Source organism: Colias philodice, chromosome 5, assembly GCF_061535455.1.
Source record: "Colias philodice isolate Cphi_HAF_F1 chromosome 5, ilColPhil1 Martin Lab GWU primary, whole genome shotgun sequence".
Classification (NCBI taxonomy): Eukaryota; Metazoa; Arthropoda; class Insecta; order Lepidoptera; family Pieridae; genus Colias; species Colias philodice.
The window spans coordinates 8657609-8682931 of record NC_143090.1 but is presented as its reverse complement, the minus strand read 5'-3'; the positions used below and the strand labels follow the sequence as shown (position 1 = coordinate 8682931).

At 33.7% G+C, this 25323-nt stretch overlaps 1 protein-coding gene across 1 annotated transcript; it reads left to right on the top strand.

Annotated features, from left to right (window-relative positions):
- Positions 1–620: 620 nt before the first annotated feature.
- On the top strand, positions 621–23813 carry dy (transmembrane protein dusky). The gene is made up of 4 exons (XM_089695139.1): positions 621–773; positions 15710–15767; positions 21495–21717; positions 22019–23813. Exons 2-4 carry the CDS (start codon positions 15717–15719, stop codon positions 23449–23451), a joined length of 1707 nt encoding a protein of 568 aa, XP_089551265.1. The 5' UTR covers positions 621–773; positions 15710–15716; the 3' UTR covers positions 23452–23813.
- Positions 23814–25323: the final 1510 nt, after the last annotated feature.

Below are 25323 nucleotides of genomic sequence, written 5' to 3'. Positions count from 1 at the left end.
ACGTGGTGTTGTTATCATGTTGTGTTGTTATAGAATTTTGTTAAAAGAAGCTACTTCATGTAAACAATGTACCTACACAACAATTAAGTTAAGAATGCTGTATTTATCAACAAGCGTTTCAATTGCACAACTCTGGGTCAAAGCTAAACACTTTAAGTGTGCTTTTATCAAAGCTTCACTAAGCTTTTTAGCATGAATTTTTTTAAACTCTGGACTAAAATAGATGCGTCCATTTGCCCTAATCTCTATCTAAGCTTTATCCAAGCTAAAGCCTTATTTTATAGAGCTTCATACTTCTAACAAATTTACGATAATTCTCATTTGAGCATTCAGTGGCACAAAATGATTCATTTATTTCCTTCCGCAAAAACGAATACATAATATTAAAAGATAACTACAAGTCTCGGACATCACGCGATAAGCTTAGCGCTCAAGACTGGCCAGAGTTGAACCAATCGGGTAACCTTCAACGTTGACCCCTCGCTTCATTCATCACCGCCTTTAATTCCGACTCAATCAGTTCGTAAATTTGGTATGTATGTAGGCAGACTTTCTCCGGGTGAAATGGGTGTACGAGAGGGGAGCGACCTTGTTAGAGGGAGTCTGACACCTGCGCCAACACCACTTGTCACTCTCAGGCCGCCGCGCGCGCACCGCCGCGCCACAAAGTATCACGTGCACGTGCCATCCGCATTATTTATCTGTGGGACATTTTTAATCTGTGAGAACTGTGACCTTGTGTGTGTTTCGGTTGCGTACGGAAGATTCAAACGGTATGTTCTTTGGATTTATTATGGATTTGAATGTAGTGGATTTTATGGACGTTGGTATTGCTGATAGCAATTGATAATGAAAACTGATAATTAACTACTGTTCTAAACATTGATCTGTATGGATGATGATAGATGTGTTTAGTCTATGCTTGGGTTGATTTGGCGCCAAATTTGTAGCAGGTATCTGTAAAATTCTATAGTTTTAAGCTATGCAGCTTTCATACATGATATAAAGGTTTACAAATAAAGCTAAATGTGAGCTTTTCAGGTCAAAGAATCGAAGTCCAAAGAGTGTTTTGCCGTAACATAGGAAACTTGTAAAGAAAATGAATAACAGTATAGATACTGTTGCGGCTTCCCGCTTCACGCTAAATATGCGTTATTTTGAATAATGAGTATGTCATGTAATTTTATCCAAAATGGGATGCATACAGACAAAATTATTATGTTATAATGAAACCCGAGTTAGAGTTATTTAAATTCTTTATTAATAACCTATATTTAAACAAAAAACGCTGTGTTGTTAATGAAAAAAGTGACAAGGTAGAGCAGAAAATATGAAAACTATTTATATTATCCTTCCTACTACAGGTACAGTACATACAATATAACAGAGTACATATTGAGAAATAACTGAGGAAGATTGATATCACGACTTATGACTTTCATATAAACTTTACATTTCAAATGCATGTTGACTCTGCATTTAAATCTATATTGTAACTACGTTCTTATAAGAATATTAGTACGTACTTCGCACTATGATCATAAGTTTATTTATTAAGTTATATATATTATATAGGTAAAAATGTCTTACTAGAATCTGAAACAAACTGAGCTATAATTGAAGTAAAAGTTAATTTAAAATTCACTACCAATACCCAGTAAAAGCTCAGGAAGCGTGTGAAATATTACGAAAGCTTTCAATCGATCCATTCAACATCTACATGGTCAATTTGTAGTACAATTCGGTTCGTCTGTTAAAGCATTGCTCGCTTGTTTCAACTGAATAATTTTAATCAATTATCAACTATTGATTCGTTTTGCAATTTTAACGGTTAAAATTTGCTTGATATTCAAATAACTGTGTAAGCTGTTAGTATAGCACTGGGTCAAATGTAAGAATAATTAATTCCATTTCGAATGTTGGAGAAATTGTTTTTAGAAATTAGATATAACTTTTATTTTTATATATAGCTAAATTTGCATATTAACATATATTGATACTATTTGTAAGTGTGAAAATATTATCGGACTTCGTCAGCGACATCGGAAAATCAAGAAGGTAAAAAGGAAGCCGCAGAAAATTCGGAAACTTAGAAAGTAGATTGATAAAAGGGTGTCTACAATTTGTGTAATAAAATCGAAATAGTCCAAATTAACGAATTTCTGTGAGTATAACACCTGCAATTTTCGTGAGATTGATAAATATGTCACTTGTATTTTTAGTCGCTTTCATTGTCTACTTCTCTTTTTTTCACAAATTTTCTTCTCACATACAGCATGTTTACGTATTTCTTTAACGTAAAGCACGCCATTCACGCTTGGACTTTCTTACATACAATACCTTATAAACGTCAAAGTAACTTTGCTTATATCTTAACTCGAGTTTTGAAATGCTTTCAGCGTAAAGCTTTCAAAAGTAAATGCTTTGTGAATCTTTCCTGTTCATTGTTTTATCTATAAAATTCATTGAATTACACGCTTGTAGCTACATTTCTTACACAGAGAAAAACGATGAAGGCATTGTACATTTTCATACATTATTGTCGAAGTTTAAACGTTTTAAGTTTTAACATTTGCTGTACCCACACAAACATGTAAATATCGCATGTGGCATGTAAAATATGTCCACGAAAGCGACAGATCAAACAAAAAGCGACATAAAAACGTCGCAAATCGGCGAACAAGCGATCGGTAAACAGGAAACGTGTTCGAGCACACGTCGGCATTCGGGTAATCGTTTAATCGTTACGTTAATGGGAGAAATTTATCTCCGGTGGGGCCAATACTGGAGGCTCCCGCTTTTTTCTCGTACTTTCTCCGTCCTAAGGTTATTAGTGTGTTTTTATTTTTTAGTTTTATCAGCCAGAAATAATCTTTAGATCAAGCTGTATAAGAAACTGGATTAATATACTGTGTTAACAGGTGTTATTAAGAGCATAAAATAAGATCTCATAAAATTAACGCGTGTGATGATTGTATTGTATACATACTTATATGTTATTAAATAAAAAAAACCAACGAAACATTAACCACTGCTTGGTAAATTTATTAAAAAAGTAGGCGATGAAAGTGTTTCATTCATTCAAGAGGTTTTCAGCGTAAATTGTTACTGCCTTAAACATAAAACGATAATGCGATGTTAAAACCTAAAGCTCGCAGTAAAACGGTGCAATTATACTTGTTCAGATATTGTTTGTTAACTAATTGCAACTCAACGCTCATATTATTGCTTCCAGTCTTGTTACATTAAGATCTTTGTTGTGGATTATTCCTCTCGGTGCATTTACAACAAACGAACATAGAGCTAGAGCAAGAGCATTCTTTCGTGATCTTTTAATGTAAACGAAAACTCGCATTCAGTGTTGTTCAGTATTAGAACATTGTATAGAATTTTTTCAAACGCCCTAAGAACAACGAAAGAAAGCTCTACCTGTTCACACTAAAAAAAATACATAGTGGTATTACAATGAGTATTCGCTCGTTTGATGTAAATGCACCGGATACATTTTCAGTTATTTAGTTAGTTTCGAATTAAAAAAGAATTTTCCTTACATAATAATTAAACTCTCAATCAAAAACTACCCTATTGCACATTTAAAATGTCATTTAATATACAAATAAGTGCACCGAAATAATTCAAAGCATATCTACACGTAATAGTCCGGGATACATCGCCCATTTTTGCAAGTGATTACTATCAAGCTAATTTTTCGTGAGTAGCTTTATTTTGATGAGATGCCCAATAATTTCATGTACGAAACTCTCGATTGTGGTAGCTTACAGAGGTAACAAGGATAAAAATTTTTGATTTGACGGTTCTCAAATATTTATTACGCAATTTGTAGGACAATACGTCTGCTGAATTAAATAAGTATTAAATAAGTGAAAATAAAAAAATCAGCTGGTTAGTAATCATTTATGATGACTTCGTTATCGATACACATTGGAAAGGGGGACTCTTTGATCAAACCATAGATTTTGTAGGACAAATATTTATTCGAATAATTTAGATAATTATCTTGAGATTGAACAAAAAAAAACATTCAGTTAGTAATTAATATTTGAGAACCATCAAATCAAAATATTTTATCCTTGTTTCCTCTGGTAGCTACCACAATCGAGAGTTTCGTACATGAAATTATTGGGCATCTCATCAAAATAAAGCTACTTACGAAAAATTAGCTTGATAGTAATCACTTGCAAAAATGGGCGATGTATCCCGGACTAGAAACTTCACCCAGTCCTTCATCTTGATCTGGATTAAAAATATGCGTGGCCTGAAACCAAGGCTTACAAACCGCGATCACTAAAGGTAGCCGGATGGTACTTAATTAGATCCGCCTGACCTTCAAGATGTATCAATTGACATCGCATTTATTCATGTAACTTGAACCGCCATACAAGGATTACCAACAGTCATATATATGGGCTATTGATTTATTGAATGAAGCTTCTGAGCTGTGGTGTAACTAACTAGGGGATAGGTGGCAATCCTAGCAGAAATTCTCGGTAGCAGTGAACATTTTCCAAAATTTGTCCCATTTTCAAAATCAATATTGGAAGACTTTGCTAATGTTGCAGTTTCTTTTTTCTTTTTTTTCCGTTGTTATTTCTCTCAGAGCCCAGAGGGTTTTCCTAGCTACGCCAATCTTTCTGTACCCTTATCACTTTTGTGAACCCGGGAACCGTGTCAAAGTGGTGGCTGGTAATGTAACATAGTGGGTATTTACTCAAATTGTGCGTAGACGCTTGTAAACTATGTACATTTTGTAAAGTTTTACGTGCGGTTATACACTATATTTAATTATAACATATCACATATTATTATTAAATATGATGTAAATTATGCAGTCAATATCAAGGCTAATTCATACTACCTATGAATGAGGCACAGGTACGTGTATACTGTTTGATTAAAAAAAGTGTGATTAATATCGCAAGCTAATAATAAAGTAAGTGAATGTGTTAAAATTAATAATAATATGTATTTAAAATTATTTTGTTAATTGCATTAAATCTCAACGTGCCTCAACTTTTAAATTCAACAAACTTCACACGAAATAATTATGTCATAATTCTGTATTCATATTCATGCACGCTTATTATTAACTTATTAAGACGAACCATATAAGGGGCCGAGATAATTATGATTATTTTCTCTCTTCTGACCTTCTTTACCTGAAATAATTCATTAAGGCTAGCGATTTATTTGCGCTGAGTGAACATTTATTTTCATATGTGTAACAGTTTGCAGAGTTAAGTGTAACGAAGGAAAGAAAGTTCTGTATATGAGTAGATACATAGCGTTTTGCTACATATCAGTTAGGTTATAATGACGGTTTTTTTACTTTGAAAAATATATTATATTGGAGTTTATGTAGTAATAATCAAAGGCAAACTCTGGTTATGAAATCGGAAGTCATACTATGGTGTCAATGAATTGATATTGTTCGGTAGATACCACAGTTATAAGAATAGTTAAATATTCAACTACATATCGCGACTCATTAGAACTCGTTAACAATAATAATGTTTTACGTTCAATACAAATATTCGTCTTCTTCGGTTTATGATGAGATTTTTATAGTTTTGTACCTATGTAAATATTAGTACGACTTTCAAGTTTACTCATGTCGTTTTATGTACTTTCGTTCTTTACTAAATTTACATATTAAATAGGATGTTACTGCGTTTCGGATGCACGATGCCGGATACCTACTTCCCTAACTCTTTTACTTTCTATTACGTGCTTACAATTGCTCACAGCTTTTTTACTTGGAAGTTGCAGTCTTAAATAAATTAACTTTTACATTCGGCAAAACTCCTAGCTCGGTATCTACGTAATCTATAATAATCTTTAATCATACTTCGAAGAGTTTTTAAGTACCTACTATCATTTAATCATTTAAATAGGCCATGAAATCATTTCCCAGCAGTGGGAACTTATAATGTGGGCTGATGATGTTGATGATCATTTAATCAAAAATTGATGTTAAAATAATCATTTCGCTAAAAGCGAGCTTTTAATTTGAAAATTATTATTTATTAATTTACGTACATATTACTATTATGCAATACTTTTTACAACTTATAACAAAGAATTATTGTAACATATTTACATTATTATACCTTTACAGGGTACCTAAATAGATGACTATAACTCCGCTTATCAGGGTTGTTACAGTAATCGTTCTATGCAATTGGCATGCGGGCACGCATAACACGGTTATCAATAATGAATATGAAATAATAATGCTTATGAAATAATTATTCATTGTGAATTAAACTTATGTGACTCCTCCTATTGATAAGGAGTTTAAATTAAGATATTAGATTTAATTTATTTATTAATTTTTTTATTAGAGATTTAATTTTTAATCATTGTATTGTTAATTACGATCTGAAGAGCAATGAACTCTGAAATGTCTCGCATTTCTAAAAAAGTATTACGTATGATATTATACACCACATTATTAGGTGGTATTATTACGTTATAATATATCCATACCATTATTATGAATGCAAATCTATGAGCTGTCTGTAACCTTTTCACATCTAAATATTGAATTTCCGCATTTACAAAGATAATAATTTATGCTTAACCATATACTACTTTTATTCACTAAAATAAAACCTTAAGTTTTACCAATTTCGTTGCATGTATGAACAATGAACATTTATCCCGCGCGCACATTAACGAAGCAAGTGCCTACTTCTATATAAATGTATTTCTTATATCTTTTATATGTTTAGTGTTTACATTGTGATACAATGTTGCACAAACTCAACATCTGGTATTGGATCAAGTATTGCTTACGTTTCCTTACTTATTGGAAGCCCGTGGCAGCTTTCTTCATGGCAGGGCCATTTCACATGAGTGGGGATATGGGTTTACTTGTTTTTACAGCTTTGATAGTGAGGGCAATGGTAGTACGATAAATGGGTTTTAATTTTTTTCTTTTTATTTAGGGTGATTATAGATTTGGTAAGTAGCTTATTTCAAATATCAGCTATGGGTTAACTAGCTAGGTATTATTATAAACACGTGTATTCGTGTTACAACAAATCTAAATGTAAGTCATTATTTTAGTTTTGATTCATAAAATATCTTATCTATTAAAATCATAAAAGTTGGTTTATTTTTTCATTAATTATGAATTGTATGATCTGTATCGAAAAAATACAGCGTAGTTAAGTAGGTAGTAAGTATTAATCGTATAAACATTAAATATTATTAACGATAATTATACATTCAAAAGAGAAATTATGCTTATTCACTACATTGTATTTTCTAATATTTTAATCTTACATCCATTGAAATTCATAAAGTTTGACACTTGAATAGTGCCTAAATTAAACAAATAATATTCGAAGGTTTAAAGGATACTCAAAAACCGTGAATCAAAAAAACGTGTTAGTATTGTAATATTGACCTTTGTAGAACGTTATAAGTTTTATTTTCGTTCAATCAATGCATAATTGAATAGATAAAAGAGAAAGTGAGATGAGTCGAATGAATCTTCGAAGCTTCTAATTGACATATACAAACGGCCTTTTGTTTGCTCGATAGCGTAACTATGGACATGTGTTCACACAGAACTGAAATTTTCTCCCAATTGTCGTGTTTTGCGTGAAATTTTAATGAGAACCCGTGGTAACAGTTGTGTTCACACGAGATAATTAATATAGCGTGTTTTTATCATAATTTTAATTAATTATTGAGAATTATGAAGCTTGATAATAATTTCTATCAGCATTGTTATTAGTCATGTCTACCAGCTGCACATTATTTTTCGTTAATGTCATAAACTTACATTTATTGTAGGGTATATTAAGATTTGAAAGCTGTGCTCTACTCACTCTATAAATAGTGTCCTAATCATATAAAACTCCATGAATGGAATACGATTCGAACTTCTGAACACTTTGCGATTATCGCATTTAAATCTACATTCGAAGAGCGAGTCAACCTTAGGCGTAATCTTTAAATGACATCATTTAAATCTTATCTAAGGAGCGACAAATTCATTAACGCCTTCGATATGAGCTTATAGCTCTACCAAGGCTCTACCATAGAATACTCAATAGTAGCTAACGCCTAGCTCTACATAAATAAAACTATAACTACTCAAAGAGGAAAGGGCATTGAACCGTACACCGAGTGATTATTTTATACTTACTTTAAATATAATTTTTTGACATCTCCATTAACAGATATTTGGAGATATTTGGCGATTCTTTCAGTCATCTTATATTTCTGCAACAATATTATGTAGTATGTATTCGCATAAAATTTTAACCGTCGTTAAAATCGTCACAAATCAAATTAAGTCTCATTATATAACTGTATCTAAACGATTAACTTCAATCACAAACCAATAAATATAAAATTAATTACGAGGATTCATCACGATTAACCGCTCAAATGTTCGTTTCAAGGATGATTGGAATCAATCAAGTTGAACGTACACATCGGATCAGACATTAACACCGTAAAACATCGATAGCCGCTAATTAACTGGTGAAAGTTCGACCGACTGACCAGGAACGAAACTCGATGTTTTGGACACCGATTTTAGATCGATTCTACTTTCGTTTTTGACTACTCTCGTGTCAACTTCGCGTATATATTATGAGACTGGTTCTAATGAATAGTCACGATGTGTAAATCGGAATTTATCGAATGTTGTAAATATTTTATTTATGTATAAAAAGGGCAAAAAAAACAAGAGAAATTTGATTAAAAAAAACGCAACTACTGTAGGTTAGTATAAGTAGTATTTGAAGAACCATGATATAAACCTAGATAGATTGTTAACAATGTCATTCACATAATACTATTATTGTATCTTTGTATGGGTTTGTATTTAATTGAAAAGGTAAACCACAGATTGGAATTATCTCACCTAACCAGTAGGTAAAATCCATATTTGTAGAGACTGTTAAAGCATAAATTTAATAAACATATTTTAGTACGTAGTTTCTGAAATTTAATGGCTAAACTTCCTCTACATTGTAAATTACGTTGGAAAAGATATATAACATTATAAATAACATAATATTAAATCTAGGAAAAGAAAAATGTTATACGAAAGCACTCCTTAACCGGCACAGCCCTGACCTACGCTCTCAAAATAACTACGATGACACTTTAAAAATCTTACAAAAATAGCGAATCGAGGTTTAGTTACGGTTCATTAAAATAAAGTTTTGAACTCACTTCTAGTACTCTTACAAACGTTTACAGTTTATTTATATTTCCCTAAATAACTTATAAACTATAAAGTATTACTTATTAGTTATTACCTTTTCTGATGGTTTTCGATCAGTGATCGTGAACCAAAACGATCGTAAAAGTACATTTAGTGGCAGTAGTACAAATAACGAATGCCTAATGAATCCAGGATACGAATTACTCACATACTTTTCTATAAAAGGTGGTGTCTCGGACGATATATATCGACACGTGGTTTCTAATCACCGGAGATGACCCTACGTATGTGTGCCAACGGGTCTCGTAAGTGGGTTTACGACACTACAGATTCCCAAGGCGTGTGTGTGTGTGTGTGTGCATTGTCTACTGTAATTAGTTATAACTGTTAGTTTCCTAGGATTGTGTGACAGTAATATGGGAATGAGATTCGATTGATATGCTATTCGTTTTGTAGCATATTATTAAGGAACGCTAGTATGACTGTAAAAATGTAACAAATGTAAATCATATATTTCATATCAGTTAGCCTCAGACACACCGTGAGTAAAATAATATTCATTATACATAGGAACGGAATAAGTCGCGTTTATACAAAATATTGAAAATTGTAAGAATATTAAAATTTCGTTGGCGGTAGCAAATGCAGAATTTTATAAATAAATTTCAATTTGGAAACAAATGTAAGTATTCAGTAGATACATATTAAGTAATGTGTAGCGGGCGTGCCCCTGGACCCTAGCTTATAAGTTTTATGCTTTAAGATGAATCTTGTTTGTTTGTTCTCTCTCCACGTATTAGGCATCAACAAATAGACATTGTAAATAATTTCAAATTACAAAATAAAATGTTCACCTTAATTTAGGTTACATTTCATTACGGGGACATCATTTTAATATTCAATGCGGTAAATACGAAGTTTCCATTCAAAGTCCCTCCATTCAGGAGCACGTACCGTAATGATACAGCTATCTACGCAATAAACAGGCATTTGAGTGACCTATTTAACTAAGTATAAAATACTGCCATTTGCTGGTGATTTTGTAAATATGCTACCTACATAATTATATAGAAATTCATACGTAGTGTGTCGTCATCTCTGACTATTACCTAGATTAGATTGTATCCTCCGAACATAGAAATGATGCATACATAATATATCGTTGTTTTTGGATAAATCGTTAAACGTATAAGAGACAGGTGTGAATCGTTAGAATATCGAAGATTGACCAGTGTGCAATTCTTCTTCTTCTCTTAGATAATCCGCCTGTGTTATTCTGTTGTACATAAAAACCCCAATGACATAACATTGCCTATAAGGAAATTGATATTTAAAAATATATAATAAATTAAACTTACTTGAATGGTCTCCGATAAGCTAATTAAACGTCAAACATGAAGGGTTATCGATTTACATGCTCACGATCCGAATTTATCTGTCAAGTATCCGAACGTGACATTCGCCCGTCGGTGTGTCTGTGTGTTTGCATACGAATTTTGATCTTTCTCTTTCTCACATAACCTTATCCTACGGATCCTCTCGTCGACGGTGAAGGTGTAAATAAGAAGCGCTTTCGTTTGGGAGTGTTTTGTTTGCTTTTATGTTTCGGCATATTAGTTAAACTTCAATATTTATTGAAGGTCAGGTTTAGTTTGATGGTTTTAGAGAAATCTCTATGTGGTCACGAATACAAAGCCGATAGCAAAATATATTCTATTGGAGATAAAAAACCTTTGACCTCACGTAACGGGTGTTTTATGGTCAAGGACCTGTTTTGAATTATTTCTATATTGCTAAAAAGTATGTCGAAAATATTAAGTTTATCTAAGTATGTTAAAATATCAAAACCAACATCGTTATAAAAAAAATATTTATCGCAGCATATTATCAGAATGTTTATAGAAATAAATAGATAGAGACGATTAATAATAAAATATGCCTATGATTAACCGATAACATGAATGTGAAATGTAAATCCAATAAAATTTTAAATTGGACAAATGATAGACATTTATATTTTCCTGTCTTTAAAACAGGTGTTTATCGTTTCAAACATGGATATCGCCAAAAAAATATTAAAATGTCGGCTCTAAATTACACGCATTGTCGTATACTCTCACTATCAGCGGCCGTTGACCCCAGATATTGTGATACCTAGCCGTCTGCTTGTCTGCTAACCGTCTAGCTCTAGTGTTTATTAAGGTAACTGTTAATTTATAGGAGCTGATATAAAACAGTATAGGCATAGTCTAAAGAGTATAGATGTATGTATGATGCTTACGGAGTATGGAACATTCATGAAGATATTTTTTGTAATATTAGATATTTTTCGTAAGGGAAAAGCTCTTTTGTAATTTAAATTCACTGCAAATTTTGATCTCGAATCTCAGTTCGAACTTCGATGCTTTTACTCCGTAACCTCTGTAGTCAGGATTTATTTCAGAAGATTAAGTACTTTTAATTGTTATTGGTATCAAAAAACACATTTTCTAAAAACGAAACTTTTTTTTACCACTCAAAATTCAAACCTCAAATCAAATTTATAGCTTCTCGTGATCGCTTCCAAATCGATCAGATCGCTGCAATTTGATTAGAATTTTTATCGTTTCTATACAGTCTTGGATATAAGAGAAAACCCTTATAAATAAACATAAGATTATCCATATCTATAATGAAGTACTTTTATGTATAAGAGCGGTGGTATATTAAGCATTGACATTGAAATTTAAATAATTTTCCCATGAGTTCTACTCACAACGCATCAACCTCGTATTAATTTAACAGTAGGTAATGATAACAAAATTTTCAATGAAGCTCACATCTCGGTCAAGAACAAGTGAAAGTGAGAGGTTGTTGCCGCCTTTTTAGTGTAAGTAGAGTCTGCAAAAAAGTTGCACCGACAAAATATTTTATGTATCAATCATATTATATATTTGTAAGTCGGTACATGTGTTCATGTGTAACTTTATTTGATGATTTTTCCTACAGAAATAATATACATTACGCTCTTAGCTAAAAAAATCTGAACACTAAAAACGTATAAAATAAATTTTTCTTTCGGTCCAACATATTTCAAAATCCTATTACTTGTAGCCTGTAGGTAAATGTTCTCAATACTCTTTAAAAAAACTTCAGAGAGAAGAAGAAAGATTGATAAATTGATTCAAATCTTACACCGAACGTTATACATATTACATTCTATAAATATAATGTCAGCTAACAATATACAGTAATAAGTCAATCGTGAGTCGTGACGTGATATCATTAGTATGTACATCATAGCCGAAGCCTTATTATTTATTATACCATGCTGCATAATGCTTACGTACTATTATGAAAGGTAATTGCTCTATTTGACTAATGGTAGTCAAAGGCTGTTACCGTTAAATGTTTTTGAATAAATATAACCTAAGGATATTGTTATATCCTGAGGTTATATTTATTCAAAGTTTATTTCCTTATTGGTAAGCATTGTTATGCTTACCAATAAGGAAATAAACAACGATATAACTACTACCTAATATAATATACAGAATCTTCTTATATAAACTAACAGATATAATATAATTAGTCATCAAACTGAAAAAATACACCTATGCATTTAACAATTTAACAAATCAGAAAATAACCACTAAAGCCTAATGTATACTCCTTCAGACTTGAATACAGTTATACAGTAACATATTATATAACATACTACACATGTAAAATAACCTCAATAAAATATACACATTCCTGAAGAAAAGCGATGAGACATACACCAACAATTCAAAAGGTCCGGTCGTACGCAGTGATCGAATTCATCCGCACCCTGCAATTATACAAGAGCGGAACATGCGTTAAACAGCAAAAAGTATCCGAGTGGACATCTACAAAGAGTTCCGGCACTTTCTCCACCTGACCCACTTGGACCCACTTGGCCAGACCGCCCAACGCCCAAAATATTCGGTGATTAAAACCGATCTGTGCACCCGTGGCTTTACTTTCCACTCCTGCCAATTAAACCTGGCACCACAGCAACCGTTTTGTTTTTGCCAATCGCAACTGACATGTGCAAAATGAGGTCTTAATTGAGCATTCGGAAAAGCGAGAATTACAAGCATTGCCGCCCTTTCATTTAGGTACTTGCAATAAGAGTAATTCGATTTTTTTATTTATCTCTTTAATTATGATTTAACGCCGTTTTTTATGAAAGCACGTTTATCTCATATCTACCTGCTTTGATGCTTTAATAATATTACTGAATAAGAAAGAAAATGTCTTCATTTCTCAGCACGTTCATGGGATTAGAATGCCTCAAACGAGGCTCGCCTTTGACCCGAAATTTCACAATTTCTATCCCTTATTAAAAGGAAAAGATTATTCGAGATATTGCAAACATTTGAGTATTAATCAGAAATCTCGACAGAGGGAATTTCTTGTAGTTTCGTAACATTCGGTATTTAAATGTCTTTAACAAAAAGTAACATAAATCATTATAGACCGGGAGATACTGACACAAAATTTCGAGTCATTTGTACCAAGGATGGCGGTTCTACAGGGGTCTTAGTACGCAATGACAAAAAGAAAAATGATGGTGTGAACGCTGGTACCGGTGTCTTAGTCGCGTGGGCGTTTGTCGAACTCGTCGGAAAAATAGCGAAAGTCAAACGATTTGTAACACAAAAATTTTAGAATTTACCGATAGCCCATAAAAAAGTAGTAGGCGGTAGTGTCATGCCATACTTTTCCGGTGTGACTTACAGCCCGCCATACCGATGCGAATGTGTTGATTTAAATAAAACAATCATTCAACCATTTGTACCAGGCTAACTTTTGCACAGGTAACTATCGTCGTGCAGCCATTTACGAAAATCGCCATGCCATACTTTTCGGACGATTCCAAATGGTCGCCATACCGCCGAAAATCTGCAAAAAATTTTTATTTCGCCAAACTTTTTGTACCAGTATTGCATTTGGATTTTTGGAGAGTATTTGATAAAATGTGACCATTATTATATTTGCCATACTTCTAGTAGGGGGAAAAAGTGCTGTCATACTTGAAAACTTAATTTATTATTAATTTATATAAGTGAAGATTTCCAACACATAGATCTTTGAAATTTTGTATTTATATTTGTTGATCCTCAAACTTACAGGAAAAATAAGTGCCATACTGTTACAAATCGTTTGACTTTCGCTATTTTCCGACGAGTTCGACTAACGCCCACGCGACTAAGCCGCCGGTACCAGCGTTCACGCCATCGTTTTTCTTTTTGTCATTGCGTACTAAGACCCCTGTAGAACCGCCATCCTGTTACAAATGACTCGAAATTTTGTGTCAGTATCTCCCGGTCTATTACGCTATGCTCGCGTTAAGCTTAAATGCATTTTGAGGCCATACATACATATAATTTCCTACTTAACTAACTTATAAAAAACTAAAAAGTTATTTTATAATACAACCACTAAACTAATCATATGAATATTTTTTGATATATAAATTAATATATTTTAAATTGTTATTTTATAATACACCCCCACCTACTAAACTTATCATAAGATGCACGGACAAATATCTAATGTTTTCCTCCTAATTTAATTTCATAGACTGATCGTCTCATTTATCATAAGTGAAATCTAAAATTACACCAATATCCTTTTCACCCATACTCTAACCGAATTAAAACTAACAGTAGAGAACATTAACTTCGATGATAAATTATTGTCTGAAACAATACAATAGGCCACAATGCGCGGCCGTAAAAAGTAAAATCGTGTGTTCAAATTAATTCGCATTCACAATTAACCGTTATTATCTCAGAAGCAAGTTAGTAAGGCACCAGTTACAATGGATGTAATGTATTTATTTGTTTCGTGGGGAACAGCCGCGAGAACTTACACTAGGGCGGGAAACTGTGACGTTTCGAATGCCTTACACTTTTGTTTTGACTACAATGAGAGCACCATTTCCATTGTAAATGTACCGGAATATTATTCTATAGTACGAGTATTTACTATTCATATGATAGGCGAACGTTTATAGTTAAAAAAAATATACATAAACTTGTATGGCTATTTTTGATTTTGACGTTTATTCTAGCTCACTACACTCGAGCTCTTATATGTCGTAGTTTTTAGTCAAATAAATAGTTAATGTAACAAATAAATAGTAACAAATCACTACACACCAGTGAAGTGATTTGTTTACTATAGAGAGATACAATTTCATGAAATTTTGTGTGTGTTAAAAGAATCTGGAAACGTGACTCAATATTGTACATCTCTTTCTGTATTTTCTTAAACGTTTTATAAACTTGACCAAAATCTAAAGGTTGAATACATACTTTAAAGATTATCTTTTCTACCTTGTACATACCTAGTAAGTATACAAAATATTAAAAAGGCAATTTCTACAAGTGATATTGAACAGCGAATACGATACTCGAACTTTCCCCTGCAAAGTCAAACATAAACTTTCGACGAACAAATTTATGAACGTTTGTTTTTTGTTTGCAGATCTAAGATGCGGCTGAGGCGCGGCGTGGCTGTTGTCATCCTTCTCGTGTTTCATATGGTAAAGTCTTTGCTACCTATTGTTAATATACATAGTATACACGCAAAGGCAGTTGATAATCGCTTTCTATTAGTTAATCGCTAACAGCCGTACAAATAAAAACTTGCTTATTCAAACCTTATGCAATGCATAGATATGATAAGAATAAATAAAGAATAAGGATGTCATAATTTCTTACAAATAAATTTGGAATAACGTCGATGTATCTATGCTCACGCTATGCAATAGGGCGTATTCAGAAAGAAAGCTTGAAACTTATAAGCGCTTATCGGCGCTTGTCATGTTCATATATTTTCCTGCGCGGGTTACCAGCACTGACAGGAAAATATATGAACATGACAAGCGCCGATAAGCGCTTATAAGTTTCAAGCTTTCTTTCTGAATACGCCCATAGGCGCGAAGCGGCAACGTCGCAATTCATTCACAAAATAATTATGAAAAACATTGAAATTGTCTACGGTTAAGCCTTGGTGCTGTCATTTTGCTGACGCTCGTTTGACTTCGTCGAATTTGTTGTGAAGTTTCATCATACGATGTTCTGTTTATTTATTTTTTAAATATTTATTGGAAATAATTTAAATATATCATTAAATATGCAAGCAAATGATAGATAACGCTATCCAATATCTGGAGAACAGAAGATAAACCCACTTTGAGATAGAGAGTTGCCAAATAACTGGTACTCAAAACATACAACTCCAGGCTTAGAAGATTTATATTTTCAACGAAAGTGTATATTATTGTGATAAGTTTAGAAATAAGTTTTATGTATGTATGGTTTGGCGCATGTTGTAAATTAATAAATCATTATAAATATCAAAAGGGTTTTTCATAATTTCGTATATTTTGACATTTCATACAAAATTTTCCATTTCAATAGGTACGTAATGAAATTATTAATTTGCTCAACTTTTCCTACTTCTCGTATTACTCTCATTGCTATTATCTCAAATTTAGATTGAAAATTGCTTCTAAAACTTGTAAAACACAGCACAATGTACTAAAAGATATGTTATAACTCGGTTATGTCAGACTTATACTAGGGTGGTAGCCGTAATAAGGACGGAATAGCATTAGTATGAATACTTATTACGAAGTTATACTTGGTTACATTTATTTCGTGTTTATTTGTATGATTTTTCCTTATTCTTAGTTTATTCTTTGCATAAAATGTTATAACTCGTTTATTTGTACGGCTGTAAGGCTTCACTTGGGCAGTCTTAATCCAAGCGGAGACGAATCCAACGAACTAAAAATTTACAACATTGATGATAATGTATTCATTTCTTGGATATGTCCTACAAAAAGTTATTCAATGGCTATGATAGAGGCAGATAGAGACACAATTTGACTGGTGTCTGAATATTCTTAAAGTAAAATACGGAAAATATCAAAAGGGCTCCTGAATGAAGGCAGGGACTGGTAGCAACCATCCATCAAAATAATGTGCATTCATATTTCATTAGTTCATTAAAAATAGGTTAGTGACTTAGAAAACAGCCATCAATTATATTTATTTAACATTTTAGTCTAAGTACGTCGTTTCATATTTCGTGTGATTGGATGAAATAGAGTAAATATATCAAAGTAAGATGGGATTCAGGTCAATCATCGTAACCACATTACAAAAAACAAATTGGGCTGGAAATATTGTTCAATAGAATGAAAGAATAAAAACAACAAATTTAGTTTTACTTTTTTATGATAACTTACCTGATATTATTTGACGCTGTTTTTTAGATTTGATGGTGTTAATGATAACTCAGCATTTTGTATGTTGATGATCTACATTTTTTGTGATATGTTCGTCATTTTTGTTTTTGTATCTACGAATAATAAGTCGAAAATCTTCTTTACATAATAAAGAGCAACTGTACGTGTACTATTACATACAATATTCTTATTTCTTATGGAAAAGACGTGAAGTTATTTCACTTTTCGTATCTTGCAGAGACTGACCAAGTAATCTCACCACTCTTTTATTAATTGGTTATGTAGGTAAATAATTATTAATTTGACTGGGTAACTTGAATAATAATGAAAGCTTTTCAAAATTGCTTAAGCTAATTGCACATTCACTCTGAACAAATTAAGTTATTGAAACCTTTTATTTTCATGTCATTTTGTAGTGACATAGTCATTAGTTAATGTAACAACTTTTCATATTTTAGTAAACTCAACATTCTTTATTTTTTTTTTCGGAAGATACATAGTAATGTAAACATTATACGTCACAATAATATTATAAAATATTATCACTTACAAGAGTACCTATAGAACAACCTAGATAGTGTAGTAGGTACTATAATCCAGTTGAAAGTCAACACTCAAGTATCGATGCACATATACGGCGCATCACTGGCGCCAGTTGCTGACACGCAGTTTCGCTAAATTATACTGATTACTATTAATTTATTGGATACGCTTTGATCATTGGACTAATCACGATAAACGGAGGAAATGTTTCGTGTTTTATGTTTGCGCTTTATTTTTTTATTAAGACTGCATTGACTTGAAATAAATTGATGCAGTTATAGTTGTAGAGTCGTCGTTATAAGGAGTACTTTTTCAAAGTTGTATGATGGGTATAATTACGATTAAAGATGCGTCGTAATAGTTACTTGGAAATGCTGACAAAATATCTTATATTTTACAAATATACTCAATATTACTGTAAAAGTTACTTATATAAATTCATTTATCTCATTTATATTTTCCATCAATATCTATATTAAACATCCAAACCCCCCAACTGATGGTCCGTAACTTTTCAAATTGCAATCACACTCTTTTTCGACATACAGACTACTACAGAATTCCGCATCACGACAATTTTGCCATTCCCTTGCCCTTTTTGTTTGATTGGCTATACCTAGCTGAGTAATATTTGGAGTGTTGCGACAAACACATTGACTTCTCAAACTCAACACATAAAAAAAGCAATGGGGCGTGTCCTCCAGAGGAAATAAAATGGGATCGAATCTAATACGGCCATCAGGTAAACGCGCCAAATATGGCCATCGACCTACTGCCCATCGACGGCCACGACGAGTTCCGTCTAACACTTTTTACCCGTTCAGCCATAGCCGAGGCATTACTTACATGGCAACTCTGTAACAGAACATTGTAAACAACTCCCCATATGTATGGTGTTCCTGGAAACAAAAACTCCGTCACATATTTTATTCTAATAGTCACTGGCCAGGGTAATTAACACCATTAGGGTTTATTGAATCGATACAACAATGGTGTATGTGGGTAATGGAAGCATGAGCTCCCGTTTTCTTTGCAAGTCTCTTTTCCAATCTTAAACGTCAACGTGCAGAAGTTAAATATGGATACGATATCTGACTCTAAGCTTATATACAAAACATATCGCTATTTCACGAAAAATAAAAAAAATGTGGTAGGCTATGTAATTCTTTAAGATTTTATCTATCGTTCATGTAGACAGGGAAATGGTTTAGACAGACAGATAGAGAAACCTATAAATAATAATAACTTTATGAAATGTATTTCTCGTTTTTATCACGAAAAGATAAAACATCGTAATACAGAAGCACACTATAACTTTAATTCTAAAAATAAAAAGTATACAAAAAGCAAATTATACACGTCCATCAAATATGTAAATTTGTCGGCAAGCCGGCCGATATAAAGGGAAGCCAACAATAGATGAGAGTCGCGTAAAGAGTAAAAGCTGCTTTCCCGTCGGCCACCGCGACCTACAGCGACGACATACATTGAACTCGAAATCCTGCTCGTCATTCTAGGTATTGTCCTACTACCTGCCTCACCCTGATATTATCAATGCAAACATGTTTATACGTGCAAATGTAAACGGTGAGCTTTTTGATAAACATCTGATTGACATGGGAGTTTGAGCACTGATAACTCTGAAAGAAGTTGTGAAACAGAATCTTATTCATCTCTACGACACGTTAATAATATTATATTTTATGTTAGGTCGATAAATTGATTGAAATTAACATAGCAATTAATAGGTGCAGTTAAATGCAGTTTCAGAGCAATTTAAAATTTTGTCGGATTGAAAATAATAAAAGGCGCTCGTTGACCACATTAATGTTTTCGAGAGAGCACGAAATCAATATTCATTCAACTCAAATGAAAAACAATAAATTTCTTCCACCACCAGAATAAATTAAACTTTATGGATATTTGTATGAAAAATACTTCATACTGTTTGATTGTTCAGGCAGTACTCATCATGATAGCTGCTAACAGTAATGCTTTACAATTGAATAACAATAACTTCTCTACTAAATGTGTCCGACAGAACCACAAACAGAGAGTGACGTCCGATAGGGACGCAATGAAACTAATGAAAGTAAAATGAGTCCAGCGAGATCAACGACCGCGCACTGACATACTGCACTTGACGGCCGCTCCCCAGTGCACGCGGATCTTGTTACACACGTATTGCGTTTGTTTCCTACTTGTATGGTGTCTCTTTTTTGTGTAAGGGGTAGCAGTGGAAGGTTTCTTCTTATGATTATTAGAAGGCGCTTTCTCTGGATCAATTTGTTTTTATTTTCTCTCAACTGACAATATACAAACTTACTTCTATCATCTAATTCATTTTATGCAGTTGTTGAGGATGATGCTTAAAATAGAAATTTTAATTTTGTAGGGCAATATTTATAATCAATATAAAAGCAATACCAAAGAAACCGACAATTCCTCAACTTCTATAGCTATCATATTTTATCAATCCTTATAATTTGTAATTGCCCAAAACGCATCTTCGAAACTTTCTCTTATATTATAAGTTACGTAACTTGATGCGTGTAGATGATTGTAGGAATCAATTCTCGGTATGATCCATTCAGATTCCAATCTCGACTAATTGCAGCGCTTGACAGTCGACACGAAGGAGGAACCTTTACAAGCCCACTCATAAATCTTTATTGAAGAAATAAAACAACCCGTACTTACACACATACTCTGGCCAGATACCAATACTTTCTAATTTCGTGCCTCGAGGCTAAATAAATGAGAGGTATAAGGCATTGATGGTTTTATATGAGCTCGGATATACATCGACGCCTATAACAAGCTAGATATTGAAGACTAAACGACCGGTTCCATACAGCGTAAAAGTTTCCAGATAATTTTACACGGACCACCCAAATACCTCTACCCAAATTTGACTATTCAATGTGAAAACAAAAAATAATTAATGATCGAGTGTAAACTTGTTGCTCACTGAAACCAGTTTGTGATTTTCGAAAAAACAGAGCAGTCAAATATACGATGATTTAAATCGAATGTAAAACGTATTCATGTGGAACTTTCACATGATTCTATTTTTGTCCCAAGAAAATTTAAAGCCGAGAGTCATCTAGCGAGATTTCATTCGACCCAAAAGTGTTGGGTGTTGTCGCACAGCGTCCGACGTAGTTACTCCGGGAGACAGTAAAAACGGTCAGTGTGTCGAATTAAATAACACTTTAAATATTGCCCACGCGCACTAGTGAAAGCTGATGAAGATACAAAACGATTTTCTTATCGAATTCCCGAGATAAGGCTCTGAACGAAATTAAACTGCAGGTTTTCAATTTATGATGCAAGAGTGCTTTAATGTCAAATTGCTATTTAGAGATCATAAAGCATAATATATGAAGAAAACATATCACAGTATACTAATTGTCATATTTCATAAACGTAGGTTAGAATGCACTAACGGTACATTAATTTCATTTTCAGAGTGGAACACTGAGCGATCAATCGTCAAACGAAAATGGCGGCGGAGGAGGCAATCCCAGCCCGGACGCCAACAGCGCTGCGGAGCCCTCCAGCGACCAGCTTGCGATGGAGTCTGCGGAGAGAGAAACGCCGAGCCACGCGTACAACGGACCACCCCCGCCGGTACCACCCCCGCATAATAGGAGACAGAATCCGCCGCACCACCAGCCGCATCATCCTATAGGTAAGCACCTAGTATGTTCTGGCGTTCTCTCTCTGTATTTTTAATGTGAAGATTGCCATAATTAACACACGAATAAATGTTAAATCATACTTTTACTACCTTTTCTGTTAAGTATTAAAGAATATGAATGTATAAAGTATAAACTGCAATATTTAAAAAACAGACATATATTATTAATTTGGCGAAGCGTACAAAATGCCAGAAATTAGTGATGCCATGGCATTTACAATATGTATATTTGCACACATGTTATTACTTTACATAAAATACAACATTTTACTGAAATATTAAATGTTTTCAGGGATGCCCAGAATTCCAAATCATCATCCTATGCACTCAAAGCCTTTTGCGATCGGATCTTCGGTGAATCATCACAAGAATGATATCGGACCCGGCTTCAGGGGACCACCACCGCCGCCGCCAGCGCCTCCCGCCGATGCTCAAACTTCAGCAAGTGATAAAGTTTTCAGTACCGCAGGTGACGTCTGGCCTGCACCAGCACCCGATATGCCTAAAATAGTTTCTCTAGATGTCAAATGTGAAAAGAATGCTATGCGAGTGTTTCTCAGCTTCGATAAACCCTTCTTTGGCATAGTATTCTCGAAAGGTCACTACTCAAACCATCAATGCGTTCACCTTCCTCCTAATTTGGGCAGAACGTCGGCTTCATTCGAGATCGGTGCACACGCTTGTGGAACAGCAGGAAGTGGTGACCCCAGATATCGAGGAGATGTCGCTGCAGCGGGCACGTACTTTGAGAATGTTATAGTTATACAATACGACCCACAGGTGCAAGAAGTCTGGGATCAAGCGAGGAAATTACGTTGCACGTGGCACGACCAATACGAAAAGGCTGTAACATTCCGACCATTCCCAGTTGATATGCTCGACGTCGTTCGTGCTGATTTTGCTGGCGATAATGTCGGATGCTGGATGCAAATTCAAGTCGGAAAAGGACCTTGGGCATCTGAAGTATCTGGCTTGGTGAAAATAGGTCAAACAATGACAATGGTTCTAGCTATCAAAGATGATGATGCCAAGTTTGATATGTTAGTACGTGATTGTGTAGCACACGATGGACAACGCGCGCCTATACAATTAGTCGACAGGCGAGGTTGTGTGACAAGACCAAAATTAATGTCAAGGTTTACAAAGATAAAGAACTTCGGAGCTAGCGCGTCTGTCCTTTCATATGCACATTTCCAAGCATTCAAGTTCCCGGATTCAATGGAAGTACACTTCCAATGTACGATACAGATATGCAGATACCGTTGCCCAGAACAATGTTCAGAAGGTCACAATGTAATCGCTCCTCACGCAGAATACGGACCACCGCAGATTGACTCGTACCCAGTTGGAGTTGAAGTACGTCGGGATGAGAGGCGAGTAAGGAGGCAACGACGAGCTACATCACCGGAGAAAGAAGTAGGAGTTAACAGAGTGATACGTGTTGTATCTGCCGGTGACCTTAACCTTGATTCTGCAGAAGAGAACTCAGCTCCCAAGGTGGTTCCAACACCAGGACTTGTATGTATGACCACTCCTGGCTTCGCAGCAACACTGGGCGCTCTCCTTGTCACGTTAATAAGCTCTTGCGCTGTATCAGCAGTATTATTCTTTAAATTACGGCCAATTTCAAAACTGAAGAAGAAGACCGCCGCCATCACGACGATAACCCGACCGCACCCAGCGACAGCGCCGCATGTAATTTCAAAAAGTCGATTTTACTCGTAACCTAGCCTTTTTAACTTAATTTGTACATATTAGTGTGATGAGACTGAAGTATATAGATCAAGCCTAAAATAAAGCGTGTGCTATACGAGTGCTCAATTGGTTTAAAAATTCGTTAATCCCTTTATTGGAGAGATTGCGTTATTTATTGTATTTAGATAGGTCTGGAAACTGCCATTTAAGAGGCTAAAATTAAGGAAAATATTTGTACAACATGCACCTGTGTCATGAAATAACTTACAAAATAGTACCTACCTGCGCATCTCGCGTTACTTATGTGTAAAAGCGCAACTTTATATCCGTTAGCTTAATTTTATAGTTTTAAATCGAATTATAAATCCCACAATAATCTAAATTATACGCAGAATAATTTAGATTATTGTGTGTGGGTTATTGTAAATTATACGCATTTTAATGAATTATTGTATTTTAATCTTATTATTTCTCTGTTATACTACTGGTCTGCGTGATATACCTAATAAACTAGATAATCAATGTTTTAGACCATTTTGAATGAAAGCATTTAAATAAAAACGATTTAGAATGAATTGAACGATAATAGTGATTAATATGAAGCCTTAAGTACAATCTTCTGTTACCTCTTGTCGAAGGCCTTTTGACAGAGAGGCAACGGAAATTTTGTTATACGATATTATTTAGGTGAACCGCTAGCTTAATTTAAATTAACTTGTCATTAGTATTAATATTATTTATTTTAGTTAAGACTTTGTTTTAGTCATACTTACAAAATATTTATTTGAACCACCTCATTACCTCTTCTTCTACGTTAATTTTCTTACGTTTCAACTTAATTATATAATTCATTTTAACCCTTAACACGGCAAGCCCTGAAATAATGTACCCAGATATGACCTGAATTGATTTTAGTGATAGTTATTGATTAAAAAATACTATAGTAGAGAAAAAAATAAAACAAATTTTCTGTAAGTAGGTTTTTCAGGATGTCCGTTAAAACGGTCTTTGCCAAGAACCCTGTCTTCATTGCTGTCTCAAAAAACGGACAACGCTGTCATACAGCTTATAAATAAGAATGAAAAAAGTATAAAATTCACTTAATATAACACAATTGAAAACAATTTCAAGTAGCATTTTACTGTTTTATTGTAACACAGTACTTTCACTATCTATTATAACTAAAAATTCTTCAATTTTAACTAAATACCTAACAAATGATAATTGAGCCCTCTCGAGCTCAATCACACTATTTAGATGTGTGGAATGTTAAATAACATTTATTATTTCGTGTCAAGCAACCTTTGGTTTCATTTAATACAAATAATAATGGTTTTTCTAAAATGTGAAGTGATATTTGGACGATGATTAGAACATTTAGACGAAATGCATGTGGAGGTCGAGGAACTCCCGGTTCTATTGTAGACCCAACAGATTTAACTGATCTTATATTATATTCGTCATTTTGAACATAATTAAAAATAATTCTACATATAATTAAAGACTCTTAAGAAAGAAAATCCCATAAAAGTGATATTTTATTAAAGTACGAATCATGGCAACGTCCGTTTCTTAGGACATGCCAATGGGTTCTTAGTTACCTGTATCTACGGCACTGTCCCAAAAAACGGACCAGCTATATTTTGAATATTATGTCATAGAATTATTTGAATATTTCATAATCTTTAGAGCAAAAACAACGGTTTATCTCACCTGAAAGTTAAATCAATAGAAATCAAACATGGAAACTATTTCATTAAAGCTATTATTGACCAGAAACACAAACCATCACTAATTCCGGGAATCCCTAAATTCAACAGTCATCTAGCACACGAATCAAATGTTCTCTATAATTGGCATGTAGGAGAAAAATAAAGGATTGTTATCGTACTTTCTCCGACG

Excerpts from the sequence above, each read along its gene's own strand:
- dy (XM_089695139.1), top strand. The coding sequence starts at position 15,717 with ATGCGGCTGAGGCGCGGCGTGGCTGTTGTCATCCTTCTCGTGTTTCAT. Across the intron at positions 15,768-21,494 it reads TCCTTCTCGTGTTTCATATG|AGTGGAACACTGAGCGATCA; the intron begins GTAAAGTCTTTG and ends TTTCATTTTCAG. Across the intron at positions 21,718-22,018 it reads CCAGCCGCATCATCCTATAG|GGATGCCCAGAATTCCAAAT; the intron begins GTAAGCACCTAG and ends AAATGTTTTCAG.